This window comes from Chlorocebus sabaeus, chromosome 22, assembly GCF_047675955.1.
Source record: "Chlorocebus sabaeus isolate Y175 chromosome 22, mChlSab1.0.hap1, whole genome shotgun sequence".
Lineage (NCBI taxonomy): Eukaryota > Metazoa > Chordata > Mammalia > Primates > Cercopithecidae > Chlorocebus > Chlorocebus sabaeus.
Window position 1 is genome coordinate 86,459,143 of NC_132925.1, and position 22,421 is coordinate 86,481,563.

The 22,421-nt window shown below is 45.4% G+C and overlaps 1 protein-coding gene and 1 non-coding gene across 2 annotated transcripts in view; both read left to right on the plus strand.

Moving 5' to 3' along the window:
- The window catches only part of DCP1A (decapping mRNA 1A), a 65,146-nt gene extending 57,304 nt beyond the window's left edge, over positions 1 to 7,842 (plus strand). Inside the window, exons 8-10 of the mRNA XM_007984575.3 lie at positions 396 to 461; positions 3,031 to 3,249; positions 3,647 to 7,842. Coding sequence (XP_007982766.1) covers positions 396 to 461; positions 3,031 to 3,249; positions 3,647 to 3,727 — 366 coding nt within the window. The 3' untranslated portion in view covers positions 3,728 to 7,842. The remainder of the gene's footprint in view (positions 1 to 395; positions 462 to 3,030; positions 3,250 to 3,646) is intronic.
- Positions 7,843 to 7,967: 125 nt separating this feature from the next.
- LOC119626088 (small nucleolar RNA U13) lies at positions 7,968 to 8,071 on the plus strand. Its single transcript, XR_005242278.1, has one exon. It is a non-coding gene; the product is annotated as a small nucleolar RNA U13 (small nucleolar RNA).
- Positions 8,072 to 22,421: the final 14,350 nt, after the last annotated feature.

Below are 22,421 nucleotides of genomic sequence, written 5' to 3' on the forward strand. Positions count from 1 at the left end.
TTAAAACATTTCATATATCTCATAAATATATACACCTATGTACCCACAAAAATTAAAAATTATGTATATTCCTGGGCTGTCCCTGGCTCTTAGAAGGGATACAGGTCTCAGGCTTCTCTTTAAAGATACCTGCAAGGCTCTGCACACACCCCTTCCCTCCGGAACTAAAGAGGAGAGGCTGTCGCAGAGCTCTCATGCAGTTCAATTGTTGGCTGCATAGTTGCAAGTTTCTGTCAGACTCTTCCCTTGGGAATCTAGGAACTAGTTAATATCTGAACCATTTTCTATTACTAACCTACATTTTCCACTGGGAAAGTCTTCTTCAATTAAGACTAGGAAGTCGTCTTAATTGAAACTTCTTATATCCATCTATCTTTTCTTCATAAACATTTCAGTCTATGCAGCAGAACCAGGATCCTGAAGTGTTTGTCCAGCCTAAGGTGTTATCCAGTGCCATCCCGGTAAGGACTTGCTTTTTCTTTTTTTTTCTTTTTTCTTTTTTTTTTAAGACTAGTCTGGTGCTCTAGTGAGAAGGTAGGAAGAGTAGAACAAGGAATTTGATCTGTAACTGACTGTGAACGATCAGTTGAGCTAACTCACTACCTTTGGACCAGCCAGGACTCCCTCTTTCTAAAGGATACATTATGTATTTTTAAGTTCTTCTGCTGGATGTGAAGTAAAAGGTTGTCAGCTTAGTGAAAAGAGTTAGCTATGGAGCCCAGCCCATCTTAGATGCCTTTTCTAGGCCAGGCACCTCCCACCCCCGTCCTGGCAGAGTCCATTACTGTGGCCTCTGTGGATCTTGAGGCATCTGCATGGATATCTTCCCTGACTATGTGTGTGTAGAGAGCATGGTGGGCCCTTACTCAGTATTTGTGAACGGGTGACTGCTAAGAGTGTGGTAACCTGGCTTATAAGTAGGAAATACTGCCCTGGAGGAGCTGTGATGTCCCAGGTGGCAGAGCCACTATCCTGCTACAGTCCTCTCATTTCCCATTGCTCTGAGAACAAAGCCTCCCAGGCCTGTGTGTTCTGTCCCGTTTGTCCTCCCTTGCTTCGTTTTTTGTTGTCCCTACTCTCCATCACCCACTAACCTTGCAATGCACACAGGTTTTTTTAGCTCCCTAAAGTCATTTCTGTTTTCCTTTGAGCCTTTGTGCCCTCCTTGAGTCTTGGAGTTTAAATGGGAACCAGCTTCTGACTGGTCTCATATCTTGGAGTTTAAATGGGAGCCAGCTCCTGACTGTTCTTGGAAACGAGCCTCTTTTCTGTGTGTCTTGTCCTTCTGCATGGTGATCTATCTGCAGGAGCTCTCAGCCTGCTTTTGCACCAAAAATAAAGAAAGGGTAAATAGCTCAGATGCCAAAAACCATACCCTTGAAACTGGCCAGCTCTTTGTAAATGAGGAAGTGACATGTAAGAGAAAGAAATGTAGATCTCTGTTGATTGTATCAGATCTGAGGATACTGAAAATACTGATGATTACTGGTTTAATATATTCAGATAATTAGCTGGAATTAGCCTAGAAGCACATCTAAATGGAGGAGAGAGGTAGATGTTAGCTTTATTTTTAAGAAATTTTCTCATTGCTTTCTATAATGGTATAAAAAATAGATTGAACATAACTGGATTTGGATTTTTTGGTTTTGGTTTTGGTTTTTTTTTTTTTTTTTTTTTTTGGAAACGGAGTCTTGCTTTGCCGCCCAGAGTACAGTTCACTGCAACCTCCACCTTCTGGGTTCAAACCATTCTTCTGCTTCAGCATCCCAAGTAGCTGGGATTACAGGCGCCCATCACCACACTCTACTATGTTTTTGTCTTTTTAGTAGAGACGGGGTTTCACCATGTTGGCCAGGCTGGTCTCGAACTCCTGACCTCAAGTGATCCTCCCACATAGGCCTCCCAAAGTGCTAGGATTACAGGCATGAGCCACCGCTCCCAGTCATAACTGGATTTTTAAATTCTTTTTTATTGCAGTGTGATTTACATACACTGAAATGCAGATTTTTAGAGTCCAGGCATGGTGGTTCACACCTATAATCCCAGCACTTTGGGAGGCCTAGGTGGAAGGATCACTTAAGCCCAGGAGTTCAAGACCAGCCTGGACAACATAGTGAGACCTCATCTCTTACAAAAAAATCAAAAATGAGGGGAGGATTGCTTGAGCCCAGGACGTTGAAGCTGCAGTGAGTGGTGACTGCACCACTGCACTCCCACCTGGGTGACAGAGTGAGACCCTGCCTTAAAAAAAAAAAAAAAAAAAAAAAGTTGTTTTTTTTTTTTTCTTTTTTTTTGGAGACAGAGTCTCACTCTGTCACCCAGGCTGGAGTACAATGGGTGCAGTCTTGGCTCACTGCAACCTCCACCTCCTGGGTTCAAGCGATTCTCATGTCTCAGCCTCCCGAGTAGCTGGGATTACAGGCGTGCACCACCACGCCCAGCTAATTTTTGTATTTTTAGTACAGATGGGATTTCACCATGTTGGCCAGGCTGGTCTCGAACCCCACGTCGGCCTCCCAAAGTGCTGGGATTACAGGCGTGAGCCACTGCGCCCAGCCAAACAATACAGATTTTTAAATGAGTTTTTGACACATGTATGTATTATCCCTTGGGCAACCCAATCAATATGTAACATTCTGTCACTCCAGAAAGTTCCCTCATGTCCTCTTCCAGTCATTTCCCCAACTCCCCTCCCAAAAAGCCTTTACATTTTGAATTTATCATAGGATTTTTCTTACTGTGCATTCTATACTGTTATTTCTCTTACCTTCTGTGGCAGTTGGACTTGGCTTCCCGTAATGATTCTAGGACGTTCTTATATAAATGGGTTCGTCATCCTTTAGCTCACGGAAGTTTATAACCAGATGCTAGATGTTCAAATGCTCCTACTGAATATTTACCTGAACCCAAAATAGTCTGTCTCTGGGCTTCACTCTTCTGCTGCTTGTGCCTGTTTCCACATGGTCTCTATTCTGGGCCTGGCTACTGGCTTCTGCACTTTGGTACAAAATGACCATTGTTCCTCTCCAGGTTGCAGGCGCCCCACTGGTTACTGCAACGACTACTGCAGTGTCTTCAGTCCTGCTGGCCCCAAGTGTTTTCCAGCAGACAGTTACAAGGTCTTCAGATCTTGAGAGGAAAGCCAGCTCTCCTTCTCCTCTAACTATTGGAACGCCAGAAAGTCAGAGAAAGCCTTCCATTATTCTCAGCAAGTCTCAGCTCCAGGATACATTAATACATCTCATAAAGGTATGTAGGATACCAATTTTATCTTTGATTTTTCATTACTTAATAAAAGAAATTGTATACATTCCTCCTACAGAATCAATTCATAAAGTAAATTCAAAAGACTAGCTGGAGGCCGGGCAAAGTGGTTCACACCTGTAATCCCAGCACCTTGGGAGACCGGGGCGGGCAAAAAGAAAAAACAGACTGGTAGTACTGTTTCTCTTTTTTCAAGCATACCGTCCTGGTGGAGAAATATCTACGCGAACTCAATATATTAATCATGATTGTCTCTGGATGGTGGGATTATCAGTTATACAAATCATTTATACAATTTTTTTTCCTAAACTGTTACCAAGGAAGTAAAATCTGTTGAGGTAAATGTGGCATTCGTATCCTTAACCTTTCCCATCTCTTCTAGAATGATTCCAGCTTCCTCAGTACACTTCATGAAGTCTACTTGCAGGTGCTGACCAAGAACAAAGACAACCACAACCTATGACTGGAGCAGAGTAAGTCTAAAGGCAGAGTGCTAACCTCAGAGACAAATAGGCTTCATCATGGAAACTTCTGAGCAGAACATCGAGTTTGAGAATCCTGAAATTGAGCCTATGAGAAAGAGACTCATTTCTTAAGAATGTTTTCCAAGTGACATTCTCAGTGATAATGGAGGTTTCACTGTGAAGCATCACCAGCAGACCTTTGTTTTGACAAAAAAAAACAAAAAAATCATTGTGTTAAGTTATGTGGGTGTTTTCATCAGCTAGGAGCAAGGCTGTGGAATAAGGAATCTGATTCTCAGCTCGCTTTCACTTTCAAGGACTTACAGAGGAGTAGTCACCAGCCTCACAGCAGAAGTTCAGCCTGGCCCCCACCGCTTGCCCCAGCCAACCCCATAGAAACAGGCTTTGGGCTGACAGTCAAGTTCTAAACAGAGTAGAAGGCAGCTCTGCAAAGTAGCTTCAAGCTTTTAGGACCAGAATTTAAGCCGGCAAATTGGGAATTATTTCCTCAAGTGAAATGTATTTTATATGAATGCCCCATTTGGGCCTTAAAAGTTGTGAAATTTCTTAATAGTGTTTTGTTTTTAAGTGCCCCAGTCCTGCCCCGCAGCAGGCCCCCAGTGCAGCATTACCGTTTGAATAGGGCACTGTCAGGCTCTGGTGGTGTGGACACAGGCACGTCACACCTTTGAAGGAAGGCTGGGACTGGGAATGCCCACATCCTATCAGATCTTTATTTTAGGTTGAACTCTCTCCAGTGGTTCTGAAAATGCGAAGTTTGTGTGTGAAGCACAGCCTTATTTTCCTTTTCTGTCATTGTTGATTGTTTTCCTTAACACTTTGACAAAAGGACCTGTGGACCAATCTGACAAAGCCATCCTGGTTCCTTTCCTTGAGTGTACTGAGAATAGTTTTAAAGCTATGCAGAAAAGGGAGCTGTTATTCACACTGCCCTTGTTTTGTTGTAGAATTATGGAGTTAAAAGAAAATGTGATTCCGAACTCTACCAATGTATTCCTAGGCTGTGAGTACTTTCCCAGCCCAAAGTGTGAAAATATGTAAAGAAGCTTTGTTATGCTGCTATTGATCTGCCATGATTTCTATTTATTCTTTTATAGCATGTAATGGTGTTTAGTAATATTTTAATGTAGATTTTGATTTATTTCAGCAATAGTAATTTTAAGATATTCTTTGAATGAAAGTGTCTTCGTTTCTATGATACAGGTCATTTTGTAGTATTTAACCAATTAAGATGCACTGCTTACTTTTTATGAGCACTATTTAATGATGGGGTAAAAACCCAATTGGCTCAACCAGCTAGCATAAGGATTAGCTGTGAATAATGCTGACAGATATGATGGTTCCTTGGGAACAATCATTTAAGCTTTAATGGTAACTCAATCATAAGTCCATAGATTATTTTTTTCTAGCTGAAATTCTAGAAAATTACTTGTGAATTACATACTTGTTTTAGTTTGGTCTTAGTTTTTAGCATAAAGAATGATTGGCTTTTGTTGATCTAAACATGCTTCCTGGACAGGGTTTCTGCTTCTCATTTTAGTGTCTTCTATTGCTGTCTACCTAATTATGTGTGAATTGTGCAGAATTCAGGGAAGCTTATAAGTTTTCATGCTCAATTATGAATAGTTTGTTTTCACAGATAGTGTGTAAATTAAGCAACCAAAAATGAATTGCTTATGCATCATCTGGGAACGAGAAAGCTATAGTAGGATACAGAGTGTTGCTGACACCGAGAGATGGTGTCCAGGGAGCCACGTGACTTCCATAAAGTGGACGCACCAGTAGGCGTGATTGCACCCCAAATGTGGTCTCAGTGGGCTTTGGTGAACAGACGAATCAAGGGATTCTTGAATTGAAATTATGCTTTTGAGTATGTAATATTATGAGAGAGTTAAGAGGGAATATCCTAAAGAGAGTCTGTGATCATATTAATTTTCACCTTTAATGCTAGGAATGGATATGATAGACAGTAAAGAGAATCTATGATAAGGCTTCCTTAGTGTGAAAGTAAACTTAAGTGCCCAAGTCATGAAGATTTGAAAAGGGTAAACCTGTTTCACCTCCCAAATTTATATATTCAAAGCATTTACTTAAAATTCAGAAGCCAGAAGTTCATGTCATGATTACCAGGAAGTTCAGGCCAGAATGAATCTCTAGAGAAGCCAGGCCAAGCCTGGATAATTGCAGTTGGATGACCCTGGCCCGAAAGTCACAGTTCAGTTGCCTTATTCCTAGTTCAGGCTTACTATCTAGAACCTCATGCTAGCTTAGGTTGCATGTTTACATTGCTGCAGTGTCTTTACTGGAAGCTTAGTTGAATCGAAATGGACACCGAGATGGAGATGCTTCTGGCTAGATTTCGCAGAACCCCAGGAGACCACTCTGTCCATTTTTGTGCCCACCCCCACCCCCAGGGTCTGAGTGTGGGCTCCAAGATGAGCAGCCCGGAGTTTGGAGGAGAGGTGTGTCTGGGGCACCACTGGTGGGTGGTGCTGCTCTTCTTTTTGTTGTAGTTAATGTGTTGTCTTTTAGTGGACTCTCACTCCTCCCAGACAGCCTTGTTCCCTTAAGGCAGAAGCTCTTCTTCATTGTGTCTCTCCTGGGATTCAAAAGGTGTGAGATTTGGCCTGCTTGACTTTGAATTCAAGTTTTGCAAGTGACTCTCAGTGTCAGAAGCATTTCATGCTGTCCACATGTGATATGTCCACAGCTCACCTTCAGAGGCTTAGATGTAGCCATCACAGAGAGTGGTATTTTATTAAGAACCCAAGTCCCAGCCTGACCAACGTGGTGAAACCTTGTCTCTACTAAAAATACAAAAATTAGCCGGGCGTGGTGGCGCACGCCTGTAATCCCAGCTACTCAGGAGTCTGAGGCAGGAGAATCACTTGAACCCGGGAGGCAGAGGTTGCAGTGAGCCGAGTCCGAGCGACTGCACTCCAGCCTGGGCGACAGAGCGAGACTCCATTTCAAAAACAAAGAAAAAGAAAAAAAAAAGTCAAGCTGGGCCCCTATCTACAGGGGACACACAAGCTTAGTTTAGTATATGTCTAACCAGATTTTGCATGTCAAGCATTTGTTCTTTTCCTGGCTTATGTTTTCTTGTAGAAATTATATAAACCCTATCATCCACTACTAGGTAAATTTTTAAACCATGCAGCTTTATTACTCTCCTCCCCCAAAGAATGTAGTTTGAAATTTTCTCATTTCTGTAGTAGAGGCCCTAACTGCCATTGTATTACTAATAATGCAACATGAAATTGAAGGTGCCTAACTGCTCAAAAAACAAAATCAGCCATCTTACTGTAACTCTGAGAGGAATGAGAGGTGGCACAGGCACGAGTGGGCTCAGCCCGTGTGAGTGAGGAGAACTGAGGAATCACGGGGTGCGCATCCTGCATCCTGGCTGCACATTTGCTGCAGAGCACATGTTTCTTTCTTGCCTCCCTTCGGTTTTCTTCAGTTGCGTTCAGTGTACCTTCTGGAACCAATAGTGCTCTCTGTTTTCAAGTCTCTCAAATGCTAAGATCTGAGCACAGTCAAGCAGCTTACACTAGGCTTTTTTACAGCTGTGCTTGAGAACATTTCCGAGTGGACCAGGGCCTCGAGGAGCCGGTTTTTCAGCAAATTCAGCAGATGTGTGCAGTGATTCCCTCCGTTTTGTATTTGACACCTTCATTTAAAATGCTAAGATGCAATATCATTCAAAGTGGGGAAAATGCAGAATTGTGTTTCCTTTTTATCCGTGTGATTCCTTAAGAAACATGTTTTTAAAATATGTGTTCTAAATGGTTTTTTATTCTGTATTACTGCTTTGGCCATGTGGCTCTCATGACTTTCATTGTACCAGATTCTCAGCTCCCTGAAATGTGGGGACGAGAAGCTCTGGAATTACAGCAAGGTTTTTGTTCCATGAGCGCAATACTGTATCATTAACATTTTTAATGGTATGGATTTTATACCATCTGTGTATGTTTGCAAATATTAAGTTATTACATGTTTTAAAATGAGCGTTTTTCATCCTAAATTTTATATGTTTGCAAATATATTTTTTTAATAAAATTTCAAAACCAAGTTTTAGCACCTACTAAAATTTAATTGTGTTTTTATTTAATTTGTAGAAATAGGAACTTTTGAATGAGTTGCTGCACTTTGCAGAGTGCCATACTGGTGAAATGGGATGAGGCAAAAAAACAGAACTGACAAAACTGTTATCAGCTCCTTTTGTAGTTCATAAGCATGACGATTAGGTGTTCACACACGGGTGTGAGATGTGCCATCCTGAAACGTTGTTACAGTGTCGGCATATTACCTGTCTGACACAGAAAGAAAAAAGAAAGAAAACTGTTATCTACGTGTTTCCAGCCTGTATTGTCAGGGTTCTCCAGAGAAACAGACCTGATAGAAGATAGAGGTACATACCATGTGGTATTTCAGTCAACAACGGACCACATCTATGACAGTGGCCCCATGGAGTTATAACTCTATTTTTATCCGATCTTTTCTATTTTTAGATACACATATACTTATCCTTGTGTTATAGTTGCCTGCAGTATTCAGTTCAGTCACATGCTGTACAGGTTTGCAGCCTGGGAGCCATAGGCTGTACCATGCATGTAGCCTAGTTGTGTAGTAGGCTATACCATCTAGGTTTCAGTTACCCACAGTCAACCCAGGTCTGCAAATATTAAATACAAAATTCCCGAAGTAAACCATTTTAAGTTTGATGCTGTTCTGAGAAGCATGATGAGATCATTTGCCATCTCACCCGGGCTGCGAATTATCCTTTGCCCAGCAAATCCACGCTATATATGCTGCCCACCAGTTAACCACTTAGTAGCCATCTCAGTTATCAGACCAACTGTCGGGGTATTGCAATGCTTGTGTTCAAGAAACCCTTATTTAATAATGGCCCCAAAGTGCAAGAGTAGTGATGTGGCAAGTCGGGTATGCCTAAGAGAAGCCATAAAGTGCTTCCTTTAAGTGAAAAGTTAAAGTTCTCAACCTTTTAAGGAAACAAAAGTCACATCTGGCCGGGCGCGGTGGCTCACACCTGTAATCCCAGCACTTTGGGAGGCTGAGGCAGGTGGATCACCTGAGGTCGGGAGTTCGAGACCAGCCTGACCAACATGGAGAAACCTCGTCTCTATTAAAAATACAAAATTAGCCAGGTGTAGTGGCACATGCCTGTAATCCCAGCTACTGGGGAGACTGAGGTAGGAGAATTGCTTGAACCCGGGAGGCACAGGTTGCAGTGAGCCAAGATCATACCATTGCACTCCAGCCTGAGCAATAAGAGCAAAACTCCATCTCAAAAAAAACAAAAAAAGAAAAGTCACATCTGAGGTTGCTGAGATCAACATAAAAATGAACTTTGCATCCATAAAATTATGAAGAAAAACTTTGCTCCAGTTTTGCCGTTGCTTTTTTTTTTTTTTTTTTTTGACACATGATCTGTCGCCCAGGCTGGAGTGCAGTGGCCTAATCTCGGCTCACTGCAACCTCTGCCTCCTGGGTTCAAGCAATTATCGTGCCTCAGCCTCCCGAGTAGCTGGGACTGCAGGCATGCGCTGCCCACCGGGCTAATTTTTGCATTTTTTGTAGAGATGGGGTTTTGCCATGTTGGCCAGGCTGGTCTCAAACTCCTGACCTCAAGTGATCTGCCTACCTCAGCCTCCCGAAGTGCTGGGATTTCAGGTGTGAACCACCATGCCTGGCCTGCTGTTGTACTTTAACCTGCAAGTTATAGCCATGGTGTGTGATAAGATGGAAGAGGTGGCTGAGTGCGGTGGCTCACACATGTACCCCTAGCACTTTGGGAGGCCGAGGAGGGAGGATCACTTAAGCCCAGGAGTTCAAGACTAGCCTGGGCAACAGAGTAAGACCCTATCTCTACAAAAAAATTAAAAATTAGTTGGGCATGATGGCTTGTGCCTATAGTCCCAGCTATTCAGGAGGCTAAAGTGGGAGAATCGCTTTAGCCCAGGAGGTGGAGGCTGCAGTGAGCCATGATTGTGCCACTGCACTCCAGCCTGGGTGCTGAAGACCCTGTCTCAAAACAAAAGATGGAAAAAGCATTAAATTTGGTGGAAGACATGAACAGAAAATGTATTCTGATTGACAGCAATATGTTGCACCAGAAAGCATTGAGCCTATCCAGAGACTTAAAAGATACCTTTAAATGGGGACACCAAGCTATTTACTGCAAGAAAGGGATGGTTACACAGATTTCAGGAATACAGAAGGTCAACAGTAGCCTAATGCTATATCACAATGCCTACGTCATCACCTCACTTATCATCACATAGGTGTCATACCATCTCATATCATCATGAAAGAAGGGTGAGTACAATACAATAAGATAGATGATGATATAGATAGATTAGACAGATAGATAGCTTTCTGTTTTGGTTTTGAGACAGAGTCTCTGTTGCCCAGGCTGGAGGGCAGTAGTGTGATCTCAGCTCACTACAACTCCACCCCTCTCCCAGGTTCCAGTGATTCTCATGCCTCAGCCTCCCAAGTAGCTGGGACTACAGGTCTGCACCACCACGCCCAGCTAATTTTTGTATTTTTTAGTAGAGACAGGGTTTTGCCACGTTAGCCTGGCTGATCTCAAACTCCTGACCTCAGGTGATCTGCCCGCCTCAGCTCCCAAAGTGCTGGGATTATAGGTGTGAGCCACCATGCCCAGCCTACAATAAGATATTTTAAGAGCCAGGCGCGGTGGTTCATGCCTGTAATCCCAGCACTTTGGGAAGCCAAGGCAGATGGATCACCTGAGGTCAGGAGTTCAAGACCAGCCTGACCAACATGGTGAAACCCTGTCTCTACTAAAAATACAAAAATTAGCCGGGCGTGGTGGTGCACGCTGCAATCCCAGCTACTCAGGAGCCTGAGGCAGAATCGCTTGAACCTGGGAGGTGGAGGTTGCAGTGAGCTGAGATTGTGCCATTGCCCTCCAGCCTGGGCAACAACAGTGAAACTCCATCTCAAAAAAAATAAAAATAAAAAGACATTGGCTCACATGGTTATACAGGCTGAGAATTCCCACTGTCTGCTGTCTGCAAGCTGGAGACCAGGAAATCCAGTGGTCTAGATTCCAGACCGGGTCTGAAGGCCTGAGAACCAGGAGCACTGAAGGCAAAAGATGGATATCTCAGCTCAGGCAGTCAGGCAGAGTTAATTCATTCTTATTTATTTATTAGAGATGGGGTCTCTCTATGTTGCCCAGGCTGGAGGAACTCAGGATCCTCCTGGTAACTGCTCAGGACAAATCTGCCTCCCATTCTATTCAAAGTCATCCTTTTGCTCACTGAGAAGCATATTCTGATTGCCTCCTTTGGAAAGGCTTATCAGAAGCTCAAAGAATGCAACCATTTTTCTCTCACCTACCTATGACCTAGAAACCCACTCCTTGCTTCAAGCTTTCTGGATGGAACCAGTGTACTTCCTTTTTTTTTTTTTTTTTTTTTTTTTTGAGACAGAGTCTGGCTCTGTCGCCCAGGCTGGAGTGCAGTGGCCGGATCTCAGCTCACTGCAAGCTCCGCCTCCCGGGTTCACGCCATTCTCCTGCCTCAGCCTCCCGAGTAGCTGGGACTATAGGCGCCCGCCACCTCGCCCGGCTAGTTTTTTGTATTTTTTAGTAGAGATGGAGTTTCACCAGGTTAGCCAGGATGGTTTCAATCTCCTGACCTAGTGATCCGCCCGTCTCGGCCTTTTTTTTTTTTTTTTTTTTTTGAGATGGAGTCTCACTCTGTCACCCAGGCTAGAGTGCAGTGGTGCAATCTCGGCTCACTGCAACCTCTGCCTGCCAAGTTCAAGCAATTCTTCTGCCCCAGCCTCCTGAGTAGCTGGGACTACAGGCACACGCCACCACGCCAATTTTGGTACATTTAGTAGAGATGGGGTTTCACCATATTGACCAGGCTGGTCTCAAACTCCTGACCTCGTGATCCACCCGCCTCGGCCTCCCAAAGTGCTGGGTTTACAGGCATGAGCCACCGCGCCCAGCCAAACATACTGTACTTCTTACATACATTGATTGATGTCTCATGTCTCCCTAAAATGTATAAAACCAAGCTGTGCACTGACCACCTTGGACATGTGTCCAGGACTTCCTGAGGCTGTGTCACAGGCACGTATTCCTCAACCTTGGCAAAATAAACTTTCTAAATTAACTGAGACCTGACTCAAATTTCCAGGGTTCACACTAACATTCAGGCCTTCAACAGATTGCAAGGTGCTCAACCTCACTGCTGAGGGCAGGTCTGTTTTGCTCAGTCCACCCATTCAAAGGCTAACGTCTCCCAGAAACACCCTTGAAGGCATGCATACCCAGAAATCATGTTGAACCACCTGTGTAGGCACCCTTTGGCTCAGTCAGATTGACACATATAATTAACCATCACAGCCTACTCCCAGTCAGCTGGATCACAGGCCATATGGATTATTAGATCTGAAGCTTCTGAGTCCTGGTACCTATTAAATATTTCCTTCCTAGTAGCCACACATTGTGATTCATATGGGTAGACTTCTGGGTTTTTTTTTTTTTTCCAGACAGAGTCTCACTCTGTCACCCAGGTTGGAGTGCAGTGGCGCGACCCTGCTCACTGCAACCTCCGCCTCCTGGGTTCAAGCAATTTTCGTGGCTCAGCCTCCCGAGTAGCTGGAACTACAGGCGTTCGCCACCACACCCAGCTGATTTTTTTTGTATTTTTAGTAGCGACGGGGTTTCACCATGTTGGCCAGGCTGGTCTCAAACTCCTGACCTCAAGTGATCCACCTGCCTCAGCCTCCCAAAGTGCTGGGATTACAGGCATGATCCATCACGCCCGGCCTCATATGGGTAGACTTCTAAAGAACTCTCAGGTGACCAGGTACAGTGGCTCATGCCTGTAATCCCAGCACTTTGGGAGGCTGAGGTGGGCAGATCACTTGAGGTCAGTCGTTCGAGACCAGCCTGGCCAACATGGTGAAACCCCGTCTCTACTAAAAATACAAAAATTAGCTGGGTGTGGTGGTGCACTCCTGTAATCCCAGCTACTCTACTCAGGAGGCTGAGGCAGGAGAATCACTTGAACCCAGGAGGCAGAGATTGCCGTGAGCCGAGATTGCACCACTGCACTCCAGCCTGGGCGACAGAGCAAGACTTTGTCTCAAAAAGAAAAAGAAAAAAAAAAAGAAAAAAAAAGAACACTAAGGTTTCCCAGATAAAGGGCATAATGCTAATCACGGCCAAAAACACTTACAGCCTGAATCATTTCCCAGATTCAATCAATTAATGTGTCTTAAGCTCTTATGATGTGCTAGGCATCTAGGATGATAATGAAGAAAAGAAGCGGGGAGGGACGGAGGGAAGTAAAACATAATTATTAAAGAAAATAGAGAAAAGTTTAAATGAAAAAACGTGGGTTTTTTGTTTTTCTGGTTTGGTTTTTGTGTGTGTTTGTTTGTTTGTTTGTTTGTTTGTTGAGTCTCACTCTGTCACCCAGGCTGGAGTGCAAAGATGCAATCCTGGCTCACTGCAGCCTTATTTTTAGTAGAGACAAGGTCTGGTTCTGTTGCCCAGGCTGATCTTGAACTCCTGGGCTTAAGCAATCTGCCCACCTTGGCCTCCTAAAGTGCTGAGACTACAGGCATGAGCCATGGTGCCCAGCAAAAAAAAAAAAGGTTTAATCAGACATCCCTCTAATAATAGTTATCATATAATAATGTAATTGTTGGTAACAATTTAGTATAAATTCTCCCTAAAATGTTTGCTATATTTGCCTATCTTTGAGTTCACTCTTGCTGTATGAGTGTTACACACACACACCCCTCAGTCATCATTAATGCTGCATGCTCATTCATTTAACACTTTAAGAATTGCTGTCCAGGGGGTCGCGGTGGCTCACACCTGTAATCCCAGCACTTTGGGAGGCTGAGGTGGGTGGATCACCTAAGGTCAGGAGTTTGAGACCAGCCTGGTCAACATGGTGAAACCCCATCTCTACTAAAAATACAAAAAGTTAGCCAGGCGTGGTGGTACACGCCTGTAATCCCAGCTACTTGGGAGGCTGAGGCAGGAGAATCACTTGAACCTGGGAGGTGGAGGTTGTAGTGACCTGAGATTGTGCCATTCCACTCCACTGGCTCACACCTGTAATCCCAGCACTTTGGGAGGTTGAGGCAGGTAGATCGCTTGGGCCCAGGAGTTCAAGATCAGCCTAGGCAACATAGCAAAACGCTGTCTCTACGAAAAATACAAAAAATATTAGCTGGGTGTGGTGATGGGCACAATCTTGACTCACTGCAACCTCCATCTCCCAGGTTCAAGCAATTCTGCCTCAGTCGCCCAAGTAGCTGGGATTACAAGCGTGTGCCACCATGCCTGGCTAATTTTTTTTTTTTTTTTTTAATTTTTAGTAGAGACAGGATTTCACCATGTTGGCCAGACTGGTCTCGAACTCCTGTCCCCAGGTAATCCACCCGCCTCGGCCTCCGAAAGTGCTGGGATTACAGGTGTGAGCCACCGTGTCCGGCCAGAATTCCTTTCTTGGCTCTGTTGCCTAAGTGATAAATTATCCTTGAGGCTTTTCATAGTGTCTAAGGTCATTCATGTTACTGTTGTTTATTAAAAGCTTCTCACCTGCTGCTTTTCACCTGTCAAGTCCTAGGAAGCCAGGTAACCAAGTTCATTGGAATTCTGTGAAAAGCTAAAGTCAACAGGTCCTGAATAAGAGCTGTAGAGTTTCCTCTGCAAATGAAGCAGATGGGTTTGGGATTTCTTGGTTGTCTCTAAAGACATTTTCCCTCACTGTTTATGGGTCCTGGTTCATAGATTAGGTGTTGCTATAAAAAACCTGATCTTTGAATAAGAAGAGTATGAATAACAGCTTGTTGAGTCTTCTGAAAAGTAATGTTTGTCTCAGAGCTGTCAGGAACCAGACAGTCTCTCCCACGAGAGGAGAGGCGGGAAGTGGTGCAGCTAGCCTGTCAATCTGCAGGAAGCCCATCAGATGAAGGCAGAAGGGAGCAACAGCAAGAAATAGCCAGTCACAGAATCAAACTAAGCTTGAAGCTCACCCTCCACTTCCATGTTTGACACAGTATGAACTGGCTGCCTATTACACGTAATCTGAAGAGCCCTAAGAGCTTTCTAAAGGGCTTAGATCAATTCAAGATTCTAAACCTCTTCGAGTTTGCTGAACGGAGTTTTAGGTAAGAAGACAGCTGCCACACTCATGCAGAGGTATAAGGAACCCATGCTGAGCCTATGCCACGGGGCTCCCAGCCCACGAGAGCCTTATGCACCTTACATGTCTCTTAAGGTTCACCAGGCTACATTAGCCAAAAGTAAAGACAGCTAGGCTGGACACGGGTGGCTCACACCTGTAATCCCTGCACTTTGGGAGGCCAAGGTGAGAGGACCATTTGAGCCCAGGGGTTCAAGATTGACCTGGGCAATATTACGACATCCCCACCCCTTACAAAAAATATATTTAAAAATTAGCCCGGTGTGGGTGGTATGTGCCTGTGGTCTCACCTACTCTAGACACTGAGGTGGGAGGATCACTTGCGCCTAGGAGTTCAAGGCTGCAGTGAGCTGTGATTGTGCCACTGCACTCCAGCCTGGGCAACACAGCAAGACTCTATCTCTAAAAACTAAAATAAGATAGGCCGGGCGTGGTGGCTCAAGCCTGTAATCCCAGCACTTTGGGAGGCCGAGACGGGCGGATCACGAGGTCAAAAGATCGAGACCATTCTGGCTAACACAGTGAAACCCTGTCTCTACTAAAAAAAATACAAGAAAACTAGCTGGGCGAGGTGGCGGGCGCCTGTGGTCCCAGCTACTCGGGAGGCTGAGGCAGGAGAATGGCGTGAACCCGGGAGGCGGAGCTTGCAGTGAGCTGAGATTCGGCCACTGCACCCCAGCCTGGGCAACAGAGTGAGACTCTGTCTCAAAATAAATAAATAAATAAATAAAATAAAATAAAGTAAATCAATTAAACGACTGCTAGTAAGAGATTTCTTATAACCAGCAGAGATGGAATGGCTTGGGGAGAGGTGATGCAAAGTCAATGTGACAGTCACATCATGTTCAACTGACATTTATTTCAGATGAGTTTGAATAAATTTGAAGTGCAATTCCCCAAGAAATCATAAGCTGATGTTTGTCATATTTGTCCTCTCCAAATCTCCTGTTGAAATGTGATCCTAATGTTGGAAGTGGGTCCTGGTGGGAAGTGTTTGGATCCTGGGAGCGGATCCCTCATGAATGGCTTCCTGCCCTCCTCGTGGCAGTGAGTGAGTTTTCACTGTTAGTTCCTAGGAGAATTGATAAGGGCTTTTTTGGTTTGGTTTTTTTGTTTCGTTTTTTGGGGTTTTTAGCTTTTTGTTTGTTTTTGTTTTGTTTTGTTTAATTGAGACAGAGCCTCACTCTGTTGCCCAGACCGGAGTACAGTGGCACGATCTCGGCTCACTGCAACCTGTACCTCCCAGGTTCAAGCGATTCCCCTGCCTCAGCCTCCCAAATAGCTGGGATTACAGGTGCATACCGCCACGCCAGGCTGATTTTTGTATTTTTAGTAGAGACAGGTTTACATCATGTTGTCCACACTGGTTTCGAACTTCTGGCCTGAAGCGATCCACCCGCCTTGGCCTCCCAAAGTGCTGGGACTGCAGGTGTGAGCCACTGTACCCGACCGAGAATTGATTGTTAAAAGGAACCTGGGCCGGGCGCAGTGGCTCAAGCCTGTAATCCCAGCACTTTGGGAGGCCAAGACGGGCGGATCATGAGGTCAGGAGATCGAGACCATCCTGGCTAACACGGTGAAACCCCGTCTCTACTAAAAAATACAAAAAAACTAGCCAGGCGCGGTGGCGGATGCCTGTAGTCCCAGCTACTCGGGAGGCTGAGGCAGGAGAATGGCGTGAACCCGGGAGGCGGAGCTTGCAGTGAGCTGAGATCCGGCCACTGCACTCCAGACTGGGGGACAGAGCCAGACTCTGTCTCAAAAAAAAAAAAAAAAAAAAAAAGGAACCTGGCCCCTCCCCTCCTCTCTCTTGCCTCCCGCTAATGCTGGGATCTGTACGGGCCGCCAGCTTCCCTTCTCCTTCTGCCATGAAGGAGAAGCTTCCTGAGGTCCTCGCCAGAAGCAGATGCTGGCTCCATGCTTCTGGCACAGCCTGCAGAACTGTGAGTCCAACAAACCCCTCTTGTTTATAAATTCCCCCAGCCTCAGGTGTTCATTTATAGCAACACAGACTAAGTCAGTACATTCTCATTGATGGCTCCCAACCCCCCTGAGAGGCAGAGCTTATTCTGAGTGTAGCCTCCTGGAAGGGCCACAGTGTACACCTGTGCACACGCACGCGTGCGCGCACACACATACACGACACCAACTTCCTGTGACCCCAGGAAGGGACAGGAGCATTGGTTGTGGCAGGACTGATGTCAGTCCTTTAGTCTGAAGGGGCCCCAGATGGCCCCAGGCCCAGAATGTGGAGCCAGGAAGTCGCCATGATCCACAGGGCAGCTGTTTTCCTACCAGGTCCCAGTCACCCCAGAACGGTGGCTCTGGCCCTGCCTGAGCCTCAGGGAAGCTCTAGGAGGCATCCTCTGCAGGCCGCTTCCCATCTTCTGCGATGTCTCTGAGTCAGCAGCGGAACTCTGGCTTCTGAAGCAGGTGCAAAGTCTGGGCCCCTACACAGTTTTGCTACAGAAGCCCCATTTTACTGTTTCTCTGATGTATCCCTGCCCCTCAGAGTCTGCCCCTTCCAGGCTAGGTGTCCTTCCCTGAATAGAGCTTTCTAGCATGCTGTCCCCATCTTGCTGGCACTGAGAGGCTTCCGTAACTTCTGTCTGACACCCTCCAGCCCGGCCCTCAGGTGGGAAGGGGACCCTAGCTGTGGTGTGCGGACCATCGCTCCCATTTAATGTGGGTCCTGCACAAGAGGCCTCAGCTCCACTGGACACCTCCACTCTTTTTTTAAAATATTTTATAAATCCTTCTTTGCTATCTTAACCTGGAATTCATAGATAATATAACTTATGGCTACACACGCAATTTCTTTTTTTGTAAGAAAGATCTTTCGTAAGAAGGAGCTTCTATTTTTTTTTTCTTTCATTTTTTTTTATTTAAAAAAAACAAAACAAAACAGTCAGCCACAGTGGCACATGCCTACAATCCCAGTACTTCAGGAGGCCGAGGGGCATAACTTGAGCCCATTGCACTCCAGCCTGGGCAACAGAGCAAAGTAAAAATAAAAAGATTTGGCCAGGTGCGGTGGCTCACGTCTATAATCCCAGCACTTTGGGAGGCTGAGGCTGGCGGATCACCTGAGGTCAGGAGTTTGAGACCAGCCTGGCCAACATGATGAAACCCCATTTCTACTAAAAATACAAAAATTAGCCTGGCTTGGTGGTGGGCGCCTGTAATCCCAGCTACTAGGGAGGCTGAGGCACAAGCATCACTTGAACCCAGGAGGCAGAGGTTGCAGTGAGCCAAGATCATACCACTGCATTCCAGCCTAAGTGACAGAACAAGACTCTGTCTCCAAAAAAAAAGAAAAAGAAAAGAATTTTTGAAAGGATTTTTTTGTACATAAAATTTTAAAATAATATTCTCTAATTGTAATATAAAGCAGAAACGTTCATAATGAAATGTTTCATATTACATATGTATGGAGCACACCTGTAGTCCCAGCTACTCAGGAGGCTGAGGCAGGAGGACTGCTTGAGCCCAAAAGTTCAAGTCCAGCATGGGCAGCATAACAAGACTCTGTAAAAAAAATTTTTCTTTAATATGGAAATGCTTGGGCACAGGTACACAAATTCCCAAAATGCCCCATAGAGGACCTCTGGTCTTCCCTCTGAAACCTCTCCATACATCACTGAGTAGCATGCTACTCTCCCACATAACGTCTGTGCAGGAGCCAGCCGTGGTGGCTCACGCCTATAATCCCAGCCCTTGGACAGGCAGAGGTGGGTGAATCACTTGAGCTCAGGAGTTTAAGACCAGCCTGGGCAACATGACAAAACCCATTTCTACCAAAAACACATACACACACACACAAAGCCAGATGTGGTGGCGCGACCTATAGTCCCAGCTACTCGAGAGGCTGAGGTGGGAAGATCAGTTAAGCCCAGGAGGTCGAGGCTGCAATGATCTGTGTTCATACCACTGCACTCCAGCTTGGGTTTAAAAAAAAAAAAAAGAGTTGGCCGGGCGCGGTGGCCAAAGTTCTGGGAGGCCAAGGCAGGTGGATCACTTGAGGTCAGGAGTTTGAGACCAGCCTGGTCAACATGGTGAAAGCTTGTCTCTACAAAAATAAAATTAAATGAAATTAACATAAAAAGAATACATATGGAAATTAATATATTTCTTCAATCCCCTCTTCACCCATGCCAGCTAGACACAGGCACAGTTTTGTTGCAGAAAATTCTGTTATTTCAAAACTGGTTGTCACCCCCTCCTTGGCGCCTTCCCTGATCAACAATCTCGGCAGGCAATTGTTTATACAAATCACAGGACAGTGCGGCATAAACACGTGCTGCTGGGGCATCCAGCACTTGTGCCCAACGCATAGACCCTGGTAAATGAATTGATGAGTGAAATCAGAGGATCGGTGATGGCAAAACCACGACCAGGTGGCCAGCAGCAGCACTTTTCTGTTTTGCACAGTAGCATGGAACAAATGCTTTTTTTTTTTTTTTTTTTTTTTTTTTTTTTTGTGGAGACAGTCTTGCTCTGTCACCCAGGCTGGAGTACAGTGATGCCATCTCAGCTCACTGCAATCTCCGCCTCCCAGGTTCAAGCGATTCTCCTACCTCAGCCTCCCGAGTAACTGGAACTACAGGCGCCCGCCACCACACCCAGCTAATTTTTGTATTTTTATTAGAGACAGGGTTTCACCATATTGGCCAGACTGGTCTCGAACTCCTGACCTTGTGATCCGCACACCTCGGCCTCCCAAAGTGTTGGAATTACAGGCGTGAGCCACCGCGCCTGGACTGACAAATGCTTTTTAAATGTCTTGTCCAAGTCACTAGAACAGGATGGCTGACTGGGTGCCCTTGCTAATTCTGGAGGCAGGGATGGGAAGAAAGAGAGTAAAAGTCACGTGTCTGGGGGCCAAGGAACCCTGGTTTCGGAAGTGACATATCTCCTCACTCACTTTCTCCGGACACCATACGAGGGAGGTGCTCATGGTGGTTTCAGGTTTTCCAGGAGGAGCTGTGGCTCGCAGTGGTTGAGCAATCCCTCTGTGAACCCCTCTCTAGAGCTTTTTAGTCCTACTCTAGGAAGCCAGTTTCACTCTCAGCTATTCAACAACCAGCCCAGGAGAAAATCCACTTAATCTCCCCATGACACAAAACAAAAGCTTTAATGTTTAACACCCACTGGAACAAAATAGCTCCCTCCACCACCCCAGCCTTGCTCAGGGAAACCCAAGAGGTACCAGAAAAGGGGGCAAGGATGAAGATCTCTCCCTACTGTGTCCTGCAGACTGTGCAGGAGGAGCCCCTAGGAGTGTCCTGTCTGTCACCGGCACCGCCCCTGCCCAGCCCAGCCTGTCCAGTGCCCCTGGGCAGGAGTTGACAGGGACTGTAGGGCGTTGCTGGAAAGCAGCTCCTGCTCCTCGCACTAGGAGGTACCTAGGCCTACCGCAGTGCCACACAGGGCCTGACCGCACTACTCAAAAAATGCAAGTTACAATGACTCGGCATGTTTTCTCTATGCACAAGGAAAGGAAAGCAGGTCTGGAAGGGCTTGGCTGGCCTCATACTGGCACTTACCTCCAAGTAGTTCCAGGCCTCTCCAGCCCCAGGCCTTCTAGGGTGAGTTAGAGGGCCAACGATCCAGTCTGGCACTGGGATTGGACCGGGACAAGCACAGTCATGTCTTCAAGGGCAACCAGAAGAAAACCCCTCTCTCCTGGAGGCACAGTGCTAGATGGAGGGAAAGTATAAGTATTGTTTGTTGCAGAAGCGTATAAAAGCAGAAGCATTGCAAACATCCAACCAAAGGGGGACAGTGGTTAACCTTCCTCTGTGCCGGTAGTAATCCTAGGGTAGAAAATAATGTGGACTCACGTGGGGAAAGATGCACAACCTGTGGAGCGTTAACATCTTTTTTTTAAATGTTGATGGAGACAGGCGGATGGCCTGAGGCCAGGAGTTCAAGACCAGCCTGGCCAACATGACAAAAACCCATCTCTACTAGAAATACAAAAATTAGCCGAGCATGGTGGCACACGCCTGTGTCACAGCTACTCGAAAGGCTGAGACAGGAGAATCACTTGAACCCAGGAGGCAGAGGTTATGCAGTGAGCGAGATTGCACCGCTACACTCCAGCCTGGGTGATAGAGACCCCATCTCCAAAAAAAATGAATAAAATAAAATATTGGGCCAGGCGCAATGGCTCATGCCTATAATCCAAGCACTTTGGGAGGCCAAGGTGGGCGGATCATGAGGTCAGGAGTTTGAGACCAGCCTGGCCTACATGGTGAAACCCCATCTCTACTAAAAATTTAAAAAAATTAGCCAGGCATGGTGGTAAGCGCCTGTAATCCCAGCTACTGGGAGGCTGAGGCAGGAGAATCACTTGAACCCAGGAGGTGGAGGTTGCAGTGAGCTGAGATTGCACCACTGCACTCTGGCCTGGGCGACTGAGTGAGACTCTGCCTCTAAATAAATAAATAAAAGAAACACCTAGGTTAGTGTATGATTGAATAACTGGGTATTATAGTCCAGTCAAATTGACACATAAAACTGACCATCACAGTATTTTTGTTAAACTTCCAAATTTTCTACACGGAATATGTGTTACTTGTATATTTTTTAAAAAGCAATAAGTGACAAAACCACCATGATGAGATAACACTTTGCACCCACTAGGATGCTTCAGGTGAAAAAGATACAACAACAGGCCGGGCGTGGTGGCTCACGCCTATAATCTCAGCACTTTGGAAGGCCGAGGCAGGCAGATCACAAGGTCAGGAGTTCAAGACAAGTCTGGCCAATATGGTGAAAACCCATCTCCACTGAAAATACCAAAAAAAAATTAGCCGGGTGTGGTGGCGGGCACCTGTAGTCCCAGCTACTCTCAGGAGGCTGAGGCGGGAGAATTGCCTGAACCCAGGAGGTGGAGGTTGCAGTGAGCCGAGATTGTACCACTGCACTCCAACCTGGGTGACAAAGCAAGCCTCCATCTCAAAAAAAAAAAAAAAATACAACAACTGTAGACAAAGTCATGGAGAAACTGGAACCCTCATTCATCACTGGTGAAATTGTAAAATGGTGGAGTCACTTTGGAAAATAGTTTGGCAGTTCCTCAAATGGTTAGATGTTGCCATATGACCCAACAATTCCATTCCTGTGCATATACCCAAGATAACTGAAAACATATACCCACAAAAAATGTTTACATGATCATTCATTATTAAATAAAGCAGTATTATTCATAATAGCAAAGAAGTGGAAGCAAACCAAATGTCCGTGAACTGATGAATGGGTAGGAATATTGTGGCATATCCATAGGATGGAAGATTATTTATCAACAAAAGGAATAAAGTACTAATACAAGCGACAAGGCAGATTAACCTTGAAAACATCATACTGAGTGAAAGAAGTCAGACAGAAAGCCCACAAATTGCAATGGTGCCATTTACATGAAATATCCAGA